Genomic DNA, 15,118 nt, shown 5'->3' with positions numbered 1-15,118 from the left:
ACATGTAATACGATGAAACATACTTGGCCAATTGCAAGATTTTGCAGGTCGTATAATTATCACTGTACCCCGAGGGGACGACATTAAATTGATAGAGTGACTGAGCAGAGGAGTACCGCATCTGTAATTGGGAACCTCAGGAGATGTGCAGATAATTGTTTACTTTGTATGAGCAAAGCGGTGCCCAGGCAGCAAAGACAAAGACTGATGGCTTGAAATGTTGGTGAACGTATTTTTAAGGAAAGTGGAAAATATTAATTAATGGGTAGACATTAGGGACTGATTCTGATCTCACTGACACTGGTGGGACCCCACAGATTGCATACCAGAGTGAGTGAGATCAGAACTGGACCCAATGGTAATACATCATATTTAACCCTAATTAGTAAAGCTGGTCAAAAAAAGAAAAACAATTTTTAATTAAATATTTCAAAATTTTGAAGGCGTTTTCATTTCAAAGGGTTAGAAAAGGGCCTGTTTTTTCTCTTTTTCTTGTGATTTTTTTAAAGAAAAAATCAAATTATATTATAAAAAAACATTATGGAAAACATGATAGCAGTGGTTACTAAAATTTTTCATTTACCAAGAATCCACACTTTTGACAACCTGGCCTTTATATGTTGAACTGTGGTGTAGTAGGTACTGTGGACCGTTGCATTGTTTAATAAAAGAAAAAACCCACCCGCTGCATTCGACTCTGGAAGTGGTATTTCAGTGATGGTGAATTGATCTTTTTATTTCTCTTACCCATCTCAACGGGGGGGTTCCAAGACGTCAATTGGTGTTTGTGAATCATTGTGAGTTGCTCAGATGAAAGATGCTGTGCCGGTGCAAATGATTTAGTATTATGATTATACACATTTTCTTTTTTCCAAGAATTTCTTTTTCTGTGAACCATACTTTTTTTTTTAATAATTATATTTTAAAAAGGCTAAATCCTAGCCTTTAGATTGTTCTCATTGGAACCGTGGGCCTGGTTGCAAGCACTCCACAGTTAAAGGGTTCTTTTCATTGTGGCTGAAGGGTGTTCTTCGTGATTTCCATATGCTGTATTAAATTTCAAGGTGCCTGGCTCAGTCCCAGAGCAAGTGAGGGATGTGGTGTAATTAGCTTATTAAAACCAGGTAATGTCTTGTAAAGTCAATCAAGTGCATACAGCAGGAATATCAGTTGTGAGTTTTCTCTTGCAGTAGGGAGTATTCCCTTTCTTCACTTGTTACGGAAATAGCTTTTCCCATTGACAAAACAAAACCCCATCATATGGAATGAATTTTTTTTAAAACAAAGATGTTAAATAAACTGTGTTAAGAGATCACTTCTGTAGGGGCACTTCTGTAATGATTTGTTTTGAATGGAAGCAAATTAAAAAAGAAATCCACATATTACAGCAGCCTGTGTATTTTTCATTGGCAAACCAACCTTTACTAAGGACCTTATTTTTACTCAGACTATGCAATGTTGACTTCTCAAATGTTTTATTTTCCTGCTGAAATACTGTCTTCCAATAGGTGCAAATATTTTCTTCTCAGATTCTTTTGTAATTTAACTTCACACTGAGATTTGTGCATTTCCTTTTCTTCCCTCCTGGTATTTCTCTTATCAGCTCCACTAGATCTCAGATTTTGTATAGTTTCCTCAGGTGAGATGCATTCAGTAATATGGCCAAGATTGGTAACGGACATAAACTAGGTCTGTTGATTATGCGCAGTTAACTCACACGATTAACTCAAAAAAAATTAATTGCGATAAATTGCAGTTTTAATCGCACCATTAAACAATAGAATACCAATTGAAATTTACTAAATATTTTGGATGTATTTCTACATTTTCAAATATATTGATTTCAATTACAACACAGAATACAAAACGTACAGTGCTCACTTTATATTTATTTTTATTATAAATATTTGCACTGTAAAAATAAAATAAATAGCATTTTTCAATTCACTTAATACAAGTACTGTACTGCAATCTCTTTTTCATGAAAGTTGACCTTACAAAAGTAAAGTTATGTAAAAAATAATACAATGTAAATCTTTAGAGCCTACAAGTCCACTCAGTCCTACTTCTTGTGCAGCCCATCGTTAAGAGAAACAAGTTTGTTTACATTTACGGGTGATAATGCATAGCACGATATAAGGGGCACCACTGGCTCCCATGACCCTCAGTTCCTTCTTGCCGTCAGTGATGGTGCTAGAATGTCTGCTGCTTCGGCTAGCATTGTTTTGTTCTCTGTTCTTGCGAACTTTGAAAACCTATATATAGTTAGTAGTGTATTTGTTACCCTTAGTAGTAGTTCTCAAATTCTTCATTAGTCCCAAATGGGGGACGGGACATGCCACGGTCACCAGGCTTTAAGCCCTGCGATCATTGCAAACAGCCTATGCCCAAGCAGCTCAGGAGATCCTGACGCTCTCGGTGCCGCCCACACTGGCTCCAGCAATACCCCGGGGAGCAAGCTGCTGGACCACCAATGGAAGTGGAGGTTCCCGTGGCACTGGCATTGTCCTAGTTGTCGCCAGACGAGGCTATCATCGGGCCCCCTCACCCAGTTCCTCAGGACATAGGTGCCGATTTCTGGCGCCAGTGGGTGCTTGATCTCCTTCTGCCCCCGGCCCTGCCCTGACTCCACCCCTGCCCCGCCCCCGTTCCAACCCCTTCCCCAAAGTCCCCGCCCCAACTCTGCCCCCTCCCTGCCCCTATTCAACTCCTTCCCCAAATCCCTGCCCCAGTCCCGCCTCTTCCCCGCCTCCTCCCCTGAGTGTGCCAAGTTCCTGCTCCTCCCCCCTCCCTCCCTTGCTACAGCTGTTCGGCGGCGACAAGCGCTGAGAGGGAGGGAGGAGCGGAGACGCGGCGCGCTGGGAGGAGAAGGTGAGGCGGGGGGCCGGGGAGCTTGGCTGCCAGTGGGTGCAGAGCACCCACTAATTTTTCCCTGTGGGTGCTCCAGCCCAGGAGCACCCACAGAGTCGGTGCCTATGCCTCAGGATGATGCCATAGTGCACCAGGAACTTTTGAAGAGGGTCACTTCCAACCTGGGGTTTCAGGCACTGCTGATGCTGCTGACCACACCATGGCTTCTGCTAGCTCCATATGGCAAGCCTCCTGCTGCTCCTCTCTGGGTTGTCCTCCGAGGCCCAGCAGTCAATGCGGGAGTTGCCCTTCGACGGCCGAACCCTATTTGCAGAGCAAATGGACAGCAGGTTGCCTGGCCTCAAGGACTCCTGCACCACCCTGAAAACCCTGGGTCTCTACATCCCAGCCCCAGCATAAGCGGTTCAAACCGCAGCAGCCTCAGGGCCAGGAGAGCCAGACTCGGCAGTACCAGCCCCACAAATGACCCATGGGCTACAAGTGCTGTCCAAGCCACCCACCTCCACCCTCTGCCCGGTCAGGCTTGACCCGTACCAAGTAAGGGGCCAAATGGTCATTTTGAGGGTGCGCCCAAGGGTGACCTACCAGACTATTCCCTGGATCCATCTGTCCCAGTGTTCTACAACCGCCTTTCCCTTTTCCTCCCTGCCTGGACGGCTATAACCTCGGACTTTTGGGTCCTCAGCACAGTGGAGCAGGGTTATACCCTCCAGTTCCTTTATACCCCCCCCCCTTCCCACCTGCCTTCCCCGTCCCTCTTCAGGGACCCCTCTCAGGAGAGTCTCCTCATGCAGGAGGTAAAGGGGTTACTAAAGCTGAGTGCAGTGGAAGAAGTTCCTCTCAAGTACAGGAACAAGGAGTTCTATTCCCAGTACTTTTTAATCCCAAAGGACAAGGGCGGTCTATGGCCCATCCTGGACCTGCGAGATCTCAAGTACCTAAAGAAGCTAAAGTTCCACATGGGCTCCCTGGCTTCTGTTATCCCCTCCATGGATCCAGGAGACTGATATGCCACCCTCGATTTGAAGGACACCTACTTCCACATAGCGATCTTTCAAGGACACAGATGTTTCCTCCGGTTTACTACCAGTGTGCGGTCCTCCCGTTCGGCCTGGTGACAGCACCGAGCGTGTTTACCAAGTGCATGTCGATGGTAGCTGGTTACCTCAGGTGCCGGGGTATCCAGATCTACCCAAATCTCGACTGGCTAGCCAAGGGCAGCTCCAGGTCTCAAGTCCAAAGGGATGTCATGGTGCTGCAGGCCAGGTGCTGCTCCCTGGGCCACCTGGTAAATGACAAAAAGTCAATGTTAGTGCCGGTGCAGAGGATATAGTTCATCGGAGCGGTTCTCGACTCGACCTGCGCTAAAGTGTTCCTGCCGCTGGAAAGGTCCCAAACATTGACGAACCTCATTGCGGAAGTCTCTGCGTTCCCTCTGACAACAGCCAGCGTCTGTCTGCACCTGCTGGGTCACATGGCAGAGTGAACTTACCTTGTCTGCCACGCTAGGCTCTGGATATGGCCCATGCAGCAATGGCTGGGGACAGTCTATTCCCAGTCCTGGGACCCCCGGAAAAGATCGTTACCATTCCCCAGACGATACTTACCTCGCTGTGATGGTGGACTGACCACAGGACAGTCCTGGAAGGGGTTCCATTCGAAAACCCTCCACATTCCATTGAGTTGGTGTCGGATGCCTCTGGCCTTGGCTGGGGGGGCGCATCTCGGCGACCTCCAGACACAAGGGATGTGGTCCCTGGAGGAGGTGAAGTTGCACATAAACGTCAAAGAACTCAGAGTGGTCTGGCTGGTGTGCGGAGTCTTCCTGCCCCACCTGTCGGGCAAGGTGGTACGAGTCCTGACGGACAACACAGCCTCGATGTTCTACATCAACAGGCAAGGAGGGGGGAGTGTGCTTGTTGGCTCTCTGTCAGGAGCCGCTCTGTCTATGGGACTTCTGCATCAGCCACGAAATCCACCTGGAAGCTCGTCACCTTCCCGGCGTCAAGAATACGCTGGCGGACCAGCTCAGCAGGGACTTCTCCTCTCACACGAGTGGTCGCTCCATCCAGAGGTAGCCTGCATGATCTTCCAAAGGTGGGGAACTCTCCAAGTGGACCAGACAGAACAGGAAATGCCACTGGTTTTGTTCTCAGCAAGGTCTGGACAAGGGCTCCCTGTCCAATGTCTTCCTCCTGTCACGGTCAGGGAGCCTGATGTACACATTCCCTCCGATTCCACTCATCAGCAGGGTCCTGGCCAAGATCAAGAGAGACAAGATGCAGGTATCATGATCACCCTGACGTGGCCTCACCAGCACTGGTTCGGCATGCTCATGAACCTGACAGTGGCCCCTCCCTGGCCCCTGCCCAACCAACTGAACCTGTTGTCACAGGACCACAGGAAGAGGTTCAACAGGTCCTCCTGGGAAGCAGGAAGCCCTCAACCAGACTGACTTACCTGGCCAAGTGGACGAGGTTTTCCCGCTGGGCATCCGAACATGGCGTCTCTCCCTCGCGTTCTTCCATACAGGATGTCCTGTCTAGACTACCTACTCTCTTCCATTAGAGTGCATCTTGTGGCCACCTCCGCTTTTCACCCGCCGATCCAAGGACAGACGGTGTTTTCTCATGACATGACGGTCAGATTCTTGAGAGGGCTCGAGAGACTCTTCCTGCAGGTACAGACTCCTGTCCCACAGTGGGATCTTAATTTGGTCCCCTCTAGACTCACCGGCTTGCCCTTTGAGCCGCTGGGCTTCTGCTCCCTTTCCCACCTGGTGGTGGGGACGTTGGTGAGACAAGTCTCTGAGATTAATGCCTTGACCTCAGAACCACCATACACTGTCTTCTACAAAGACAAGGTTCAGTTGCGGTCCCACCTGGCCTTCCTGCCAAAGGTGGTGTCTACCTTCCATGTGAACCAGGACATCATCTTCCCGGTGTTCTGTCCCAAACCGCACGGGACCAGTGAAGAAAGGCGTCTTCACGCCCTGGACATCTGGAGGGCCTTGGCTTTTTAATTTGAACGTACTGAGCCTTTCCGTAAATCAACTCATTTCTTCGTCGCTACGGCAGACAGGATGAAAGGCCTTCCGGTGTCTGCGCAGAGGATTTCCAATTGGATCACCTCGTGCATAAGGCCCAGTTACGACCTGGCGGGAGTTCTGCCGCCGCTGATTGTCAGAGCCCACTCGACGAGAGTTCAGGCGTCTTTGGCAGCCTTCCTGGCGCACATCCCTATCCAGGACATCTGTAGAGCTGTAACGTGGTCCTCTGTCCACACGTTCATGGCTCGTTATGCCATCACTCAGCAGGCCAGGGATGATACTGGGTTTGGCAGAGCTGTGTTGTAATCTACACGTCCATTAGCTCCTACCCACCTCCAGTGGTACTGCTTTTGGGTCACCTAATATGGAATGGACATGAGCAAGCACTCGAAGAAGAAAAGACAGTTACCTTTTCCGTAACTGGTGTTCTTTGAGATGTGTTGCTCGTGTCCATTCCACGACCCACCCTCCTTCCCCACTGTCGGAGTTTCTGGCAAGAAGGAACTGAGGGTGTGGGGAGCCAGCGGCGCTCCTTATACTACACCATACGGGCGCCACTCCAGAGCCAGTCCCCTACGGATACTGCTAAGGGAAAAACTTCTGGCACCGGTGCATGTGGTGAGCACCTACACCTAATATGGAATGGACATGAGCAACTCATCTCAAAGAACACCGGAAAAGGTAACTGTCTTTTATCAGTGTAGGTTCAGGTTATTTTACTGTTATTTCACCCTTGAGCAACCATAATTGCGTTGGTTTCATAAAATTAAAAGCAATGAAATAAAACCACCACTTGAAGAAATTCACATTGATCTTCAAGAGCCATTAAGTACGTCGTGAAATTCGATTAATCCTTTTGTGTGGGGTAAAAATCATTTTTTGCTTTGCAATTTTCATAGACGCCATATTAGAGAATACCACATGGTTACTAGCAAATATTGCCCTGCTTCTGGGAAACTCTTACACCATCTGGCTGGGAATTCCCTTTTGGCCATTCCTCTTGATAAACATATTTATGAATAATCAACCTTCTGGGCAATCGAAAAAACCATAACACAGCTGGAAAATTCAGGCTTTGAAACAATTACAAAAACTCGTAAGATTAGAGAAATAATTAACCCAGTTTCATGAGAATAAACACAGTCCTTCTTGAAACTTTGTAAAGTGCATGGACCACTGTGTTACCTTCTTACTCTTCCCTTGATATCAGGTGCTTCTTCTGTTCTCCTCTCTTTCTTCTCTGAAAGTATAGCTGCTGTTGATTTTATTCACTGCGTAGTGTTGTCAAGCATATTCCAGGCTTAGTGATTAGCTGTATTCTCCTCCTTATGGGATGAAATTCACTCCTGTAGAGGGCCAGTATAAATCCTGTGTCCGATTTAAGCCTTGTTTTGGGCGATTACATGGAATTTAAGTATGCATATGCCCTGTTCTGGGCCTCTAAATGTGTGATTTTTACCCATGGAGAGGGATGGAGTGTGGAACTAATTCCAGGGGGCACATACCTTTCTCTTGTTATCTGTCCCTTTTTTAGATTTGGGCCTAGAGCACTGAGTTCAGATTCAAATTCACTGAAAGTTTGGCCTTGTGATATCCAGGGTTTTGGTTTGGGCCATTCTTTTTTTCCCCTCAATAAAATATTTATTACAAAAATTAACTACTGTGACAAAGTTCTGTCCTTGACTCCGTGGGTCCTGCGTTTCCTGACAGATTTTGCTAACCTCAGAGGCTCACTGTGACCCTCCACATAGCCCTTCTCTCTCTAGAGGCAAGGGTCACAGTCTAGTGAGCCATTTTCATCATAAGCCAGTAAGGGAGGTGAGGAGAAACAATTCTCCCTCGCACAGTCTCTGTTGTCTCCCAGTATCAGTGATTAATCAGGGAGGGGAGGGGTGAGCCCGGGCCCACCCTGTACTCCAGGCTCCAGCCCAGGGACCCTAAAATTAGCAGCTATGGAAGCTGACTTTTTGGAAATAGGACATGTACAATTCCCTGGGCTACTTCCCCACAGCAGCCCCCACTCAATATCTTCTTCACAATTACCTCAGGGTCTCCTTCCTTGCACCTGATATGGATTCGTACTACTTCGTTCCTCCAACACCACAGTCTCCCTCCTATAGCTCCTGACACCCACACCACACTGACTAACTGGGAGGCTTTTAACTGGTTCCAGCCAGTCCTTGATTGGCTTCAGGTGTCCCAATCAATCTAGCTGTCTCCACTGCCTTCTAGAAGGATCTTAATTGGCCCCAGGTGTTTTGATTAACTTGGAGCAACTGCCATTTGGTTACCATGGTACCAGGGATTTGTTTAGCCTGGGGCTAACATACCTGTTCCTCACTACTTTACTGTAGCCATCTGGCCTTGCCCCATCACACTACTTTTAGGGTATATATTCCTTATGATTGAAATATAATTCATATTAAACCAAAGTGGACTTCCATAAGTAATCACTCATTTCTAAAATGTAATAGATGAAAGCAGAAACTATTGCAGTGCATTTTCTAACCAGTTTTGCCCTCTGCATCTCAGTTTTTAAAATGTCTGCCAAAGTGTGATATGGCATGTTTTAAAATATTTCGTATTTTTCATTTCATCATTTGAAAACTTTGAACAAATGTATGTCTTCCTGAATAACTACACTGTCATACTGCAGTGTAGTTTTCTCTTGCAAGCTCTTGGTAGGTACTGTTTGGCCAGAGAAGGGTAACTGGTTTAGAGTTTATGGGCCGATAGTGTCAAAATTATCACCGGACTGAAACCTATTGAACAGCCGTAGAACTCTGCAAAACTGGTGAACATTTCATGGCAAAATTTTACAAGGAAACATTTGTTTTTACATTTCAGGCAATTTTGCACTCTGTTTTTTAGTTTGTGAAATTCAATCAAAGGGTTATTTTTACATCGAAACATGAAAAAATGTTGATTTGGGGATGTCAATTTTTGAATTCCCCTTTTGATTTGAATGATCTAATTTTTGTTTGGAATGGGCCATTTTAAAGGGGGACACTTTTAAGCAAACCAGTTCAATTTTTACACCAATTTTCAAATTCATAATGAAATTTTCATAGTGAAAAAAAATCATTTAAGATGTCACTGAGAAAGTTTTGCTTAGTTACTTCTTTTGAAACCTCGCCAAGATATCCAACAAATAAAACATGCATCTGCCATGAAAAGCGGTTATTTTTAAGGAAGAGGGCATTGGTTTCAGATATGAAAACCGCCATGTGAAAACTGAATGTGAAGCAGAAAGCTGTACATCCCGACTCTGCTTGATCTGTGTCTCCTGTTTAGGTCTGCTGACCCAAGGGAGGTCTGCTTTATGCCAATCAGAACATTCTGAAGTAAACAGAGCGTTTGCACTTTTAGAGCCTTCCTATGATTGCACCTGACAGAAGGGGGGAAGCTTCTGCTTTTTCTGTTTTGTTCCAAAATATGATTCTATGATGTGATTGAACGCTTCTTAGTACAATACTGTGACACATTGGGGAATAGGTCTGTGTCTAATATGAATTCTAAAGACAGATCTTGACTTTCCGCCCACTATAGATGAGATTAAGAAAGCTGTTAGCCAGATGAGTTCAGGGAAAGCTCCTGGAAAAGATAGGGTATCAGCAGAGATATACAAAGCAGCAGGTCCAGCAGCACTAGCAACGTTCCACAGCATCTGGGAGGATGAAAACATACCACAGGACCTTCGCGATGCAACTATTGTCTCTCTTTTCAAGAACAAAGGCAGCAAAGCAGAATGTGGAAACTATAGAGGCATATCCCTCCTCTCTGTTGGAGGGAAGATCATCACCCGCATCATCTTGAACCGCCTAATAGCCAGTATTTCCGAGGCAAATCTACCTGAAAGTCAATGTGGTTTTCGACCTGGCCGGAGCACAGTCGAGATGGTGTTTGTTGTCAGACAAATACAAGAGAAGTGCATTGAACAGAACATGCACCTGTATGCTGTCTTCATAGATCTGACAAAGGCGTTTGATATCGTCAACAGGGAAGCCCTTTGGACTATTCTAACACGACTTGGCTACCCAAGAAAATTTGTCCAGATTATACGCCTTTTTCATGACAGCATGACAGGCGAAGTATTGTCTGATGGAGCCACATCAGCCCCCTTTAACATCACCAACGGCGTGAAACAAGGATGTGTTCTCGCTCCTGTCCTATTTAACCTGTTCTTTGCATGTGTCCTTAACCATGCACTGAAAGATCTGGACCGAGGTATATACTTGAAATACCGGCATGATGGTTCACATTTTGACCTCCGTCACCTGAATGCAAAGACTAAGACAGTGCAGAAACTCCTTCTTGAGGCACTCTTTGCTGACGACTGTGCCCTCATGGCTCACACTGAAAATGATCTTCAGCACATTGTCAACAAGTTTGCTGAGGCCTCGCAACTTTTCGGACTATCAGCCTCGGAAAGACAGAAGTTCTCCATCAACCTGCACCTGGATCAAATGCTTCTGTCCTGAGTATTTCCATCAACGGCACTCAGCTGAAAGTAGTGGAGAACTTTAAATATCTGGGCAGTGTCATATCCAGTGATGGATCACTGGATAATGAGATCAATGCACGAATATCCAAAGCAAGCCAGGCACTTGGCTGTCTGCGTGTCAAAGTTTTAAATCACCACAATATCCGGATGTCAACAAAACTGCTTGTGTACAGAGCTGTTGTTCTTTCATCTCTTTTGTACAGGTGCGAAACATGGACACTATATAGGCGTCACATCAAGCAGCTCGAAGCATTTCACATGTGCTGCCGCCGCAACATCATGAAGATCCGCTGGCAAGACAAAGTGCCCAATCTCGAGGTCCTCGAGAGAGCCCAGATGACAAGCATCGAAATGATGATCATGAAGTCACAGCTACGTTGGACCGGTCATGTCAGCCGCATGGATGCCAACAGAATCCCCCGTCAGCTTCTGTATGGTGAGCTCTCCCAGGGCATCCGGCATATAGGTCGTCCACGGAAACGTTACAAGGACACCATCAAACCAATCTGCAGTACAGCAGTATCAAACCTAGGGACCTTGAGGACGCCGCCAGCGACAGAACACAGTAGCGTGCAACAGTCAGAAATACCTGCGTAGCCTTTGAGGAAGACCACTGCCGGCGTCTACAAGAGGCACGCGAACGACGTCACAGAGCATCAGCAGCACACAATCCACTGACCGCGAACTTCCCATGCACCATCTGCAGCAAAATGTGCACCTCTAGAATTGGCTTGTACAGCCATCAGAGGGCACATCATAAGACCAACAACAGATGATCTGCACAGATTTTGTCATCATCGGATCGATGGACTACCAAGAGAGGAATATGAATTCTATTTGGTTTCATGAACACTATTTGTAATTGTAACAATCATTGTGAATTAGCCCATCCATTTTGTAGCAAAAACTTGACATTTAGTGGGGAAATTATATTTGGAAAGCATGGGTAATGGAGTGGAAAATTTGTGGATGACACCAAGCTGGGAGGAGTTACAAGTACTTTGGAGGGCAGGATTAGAATTCAAAATGACCATGACAAATTGGAGAATCAGTCTGAAATCAATAAGATGAAATTCAATAAAGACAAGAGTAAAACAGTTAGGATGGAAAAATCAAATGCACAGCTACAAAATGGGGAATAACTGGCTAGGTGGTAGTACTGCTGAAAAAGATCTGAGGGTTGAAGTGGATCACAAATTGAATATGAGTCAATAATGTGATGCAGTTGCAAAAAAGGTTAATATCATTCTGGGGTGTATTAATGGGAGTGTCATATGTAAGACATGGGAGGTAATTGTTCCCCTCTGTTTGGCACTGTTGGGGCCACAGCGGGAATACTGTGTCCAGTTTTGAGTGCCACACATTAGAAAAGGTGTGGAAAAATTGGAGAGTCCAAAGGAGAGCCACAAAAATGATAGAAGGTTGAGAAAATGCGACCTGTGAGGAAAGGTTAAAAAAACTGGGCATGTTTAGTCTTGAAAAAAGAAGACCGAGGCAGGAGCTGGTAAGTCTTCAGATATGTTAAGGGCTGTTAGAAAGCGGAAGGTGATCAGTATTTCTCTGTGTCCACTGAAAATAGGACAAGAAGTAATGGGCTTAATCTGTAGCAAGGGAGATTTAGGTTAGGTATTAGGGAAAATTTTCTAACTGTAAGGGTAGTTAACCTCTGAATAGGCTTCTGAGGGAGGTTGTGCAATCTCCATCACTGGAAGTTTTTAAGAACAAGTGGACAAACATCTGTCAGGGATGGTCTAGTTTTCTTGGTCCTGCCTCCATGCAGGGGGCTGGACTGGATGACTTTTTGAGGTCCCTTCCATCCCTACATTTCTGTGATTCTGTAACAGAGACATCAGGGATTATTAGCACGGAATGGCTCTGCACAGGTGAAACAATGAATTTGCTATGAGCAGGACCATTGACTTCAAATGGACTCTTCACAGAAACTTGTCTGGAGAGAAGGAAGGGGGCTGGAATTCCCCCACCCAGGTCTAAGTGAATGGCTGGGAGAGCTGAGGGACAGGGTCTGTTTTAAAAAGGGGTGCTTCTCTAAACAAAAGGGGCCTTTTCATCTCCAGGACCAGAAGAAGGAGTGAAGGCAGGCGGGAACAAACCTGGGGATTTGCAAAATGGGATGAAATCAGACTAGGAGGGTTCATTCAGGAGTTTCTTGGTTTCCAAGGATCTGTAACTGTCTAATGCTTTTTAAGAGTAAAGTATGTATGTGTTTAAGAAATTCCTATGCTAAGCCTGTGTTCCTGGCTTTCCTACCACACTGTTCCTGAAGGGTGAAGCTAGGAAAACAAGAGATTCCACAGCCAGTGGACTCTGTGATAAACATGTAGAAGCAAGAAGGAGGCTCTGGAGGGCTGTGGCAGTGGTTCCAGGGTTTAGGTGGCTGGACTGTAAGGTCCCACTGCCCAAGAATGTGGCAGATATGGGGTCTGCACCTGGAGAGTGCACCTGAGAGACCCAGAGCTAGGAATAGTGACCAGTCACTGTCCAGTTGGATCCCCTTACAACAGACTCAGAGGCACCAACTTCTCCTGGCGCCGGTGGTTGCTCGACCCCCCCCCGGCCCCGCCCTGACTCCCTGCCCCCTCCCTGTGCCCCCATTCCAACCCCTTCCCCAAAGTCCCCGCCCCCTCCCTGCCCCTATTGGACTCCTTCCCCAAATCCCCGCCCCAGCCCTGCCTCTTTCCCACCTCACCTCCACCTCCACCCCTGAGTGCACCGCGTTCCCGCTCCTCCCCCCTCCCTCCCACAGCTTGTTAAGCCGTGAAACAGCTGTTTTGCAGCGGCAAGTGCTGGGAGGAGACGCGGGGCGCTCAGGGGAGGAGGCAGAGGTGAGGTGAGCCGGGGCGGGGAGCTTGGGTGCAGTGCACCCACCAATTTTTCCCCGTGGGTGTTCCAGCCCCGGAGCACCCAAGGAATCGGCGCCTATGAACAGACTGGTGTTCATTCTGAGAGCAGGACTGGACCAGGGTCTAACAAATACTACTTCCGATCAAAACAAAGCTAATAGTAAAAAGAACCACTAATCTAGCTGGACTATCAAGAACCAGACACTGCAAACCAAAGCAGCCACATGATCATATCATAGGAACTCTAGTCTGCCCTTCACTTCTTTATCATCATTAAACTAATTATGTCTAAATTAAGGATCACCGGCTCACAGAGGAAGAAATACAGGATAATCCCACCCCACAAGGTCTCTGGTATACCAAGCCTCTTACTCCTGTATGTAAAATGCCAGCAAACGTGGGTGCTGTATAAATTATAATAATATATCTCGCACAAACATTTCCCTAGGCTTGTACAGTCACATTATGTGTCACCATTCTATGCTGACATCCCTTTTTCCCTTCTCTGTTACTTCTAGGGACATGAAGCCTGACAACATCTTACTGGATGAGCATGGTAAGTGCCGGTTGTTTTGTGGTAACTGGAACATACGCGTGCACAGAGCAGCACAGAGCGGGTGACTTGAAATGGGCACCTTCCAGCCTGGATTTGGAGCCTTGTGTTATGCAATGTGTTGTGTTATCTGTGTTAAATTGTAAGCAGTTTGGGACAGGAACTGTCTTTTGTATTTTGTTTGTCTTCACCTGCTTTCTGTAAAGCACCATCATGTAATCTTCTGGTGCTTTACAGTCATAGAATACCAGGGTTGGAAGGGACCTCAGGAGGTCATCTAGTCCAACCCCCTGCTCAAAGCAGGACCAATCCCCAGACAGATTTTTGCCCCAGATCCCTAAATGGCCCCCTCAAGGATTGAGCTCACAACTCTGGGTTTAGCAAGCCAATGCTCAAACCGCTGAGCTCTCTTCTACATTAATGTCCCATAATTTACCTCGTCTGTTCTTAAATACTTACTGTAATTCAGTGACATTTCTAGAAGTCATTATTATAGGTGACGCAATTAGCGCTGCCTGGAGTTGATTGCCCAACACTTCTCCTTAGAAGATCCTGGTTTCAGCTGCTTATAACTTTGTCAAACTTCAACCATTTGGACTGAAATTTTCCATGCTAGATCATGTAATAATAGACTCTATCATAATGCAGACACACACAGAGGGAATGAGGGGTTGCACAGGCAACCATAATTCTGTCATTTCCTAACTTTTGAGTGCTTAACTCTGCAACCTTTTAATGTAGTTTTTTGTTTATAATGTAGATATAGATTTTAATCCTGGAATCTTTACTTAAGCCTTTCTCAGGCAGAACTTCAGATGAACTCCTGTATTACTCTCTACACTTTTTTTTTTACTCTGGCAAAACTCCCATTGAAAATTTGTCTGATATTTATCTGCTTTTAAAATGTCAAATATCTGCTGAAAATCCTTGTAACCGGCTCATTTGTGAGAAATCTTTATTAGCGCTTGCAGTAAGCTACTTGTATAATAAAAAGCTGTGGCAGAGAGCATAGAATATATGAAAGTCATTATCACTTTGCAGGTTTGATGGGTTTTGGTGCAGATGCTGAAATTCCTAGAGAACTGCCATTGTTTTAGCTTGTAACTAGCTTTGCCTGGCATCACCACCTGTCCCCAGATTGTACTCATTTTGCATATGACCTCTAATTTCAAAGTGCTGGATAATTATTTATTTAAGAACTGTCAGAAAAGCTTTCCCTGCCTTTCTTTACAAATACACATCTCTTCCTGTCTCACTCAGGGACTTCCTTCTGTCTCCTC

The 15,118-nt window shown here is 46.0% G+C and overlaps 1 protein-coding gene across 6 annotated transcripts in view; it reads left to right on the top strand.

The window, feature by feature from the left end:
* STK32A (serine/threonine kinase 32A) overlaps positions 1 to 15,118 on the top strand; it is a 90,324-nt gene that overhangs the window by 39,363 nt on the left and 35,843 nt on the right. For all 6 annotated transcript variants that reach the window (XM_042850849.2, XM_042850848.2, XM_042850851.2 and 3 more), the window contains one exon: positions 13,804 to 13,841. In XM_042850849.2, coding sequence (XP_042706783.2) covers positions 13,804 to 13,841 — 38 coding nt within the window. The remainder of the gene's footprint in view (positions 1 to 13,803; positions 13,842 to 15,118) is intronic.

The sequence above is a fragment of the Chrysemys picta genome, chromosome 8, assembly GCF_011386835.1.
Source record: "Chrysemys picta bellii isolate R12L10 chromosome 8, ASM1138683v2, whole genome shotgun sequence".
NCBI lineage: Eukaryota > Metazoa > Chordata > Testudines > Emydidae > Chrysemys > Chrysemys picta.
The sequence above is the reverse complement of the archived record's forward strand: the minus strand, read 5'-3'. Positions and strand labels throughout refer to the sequence as shown.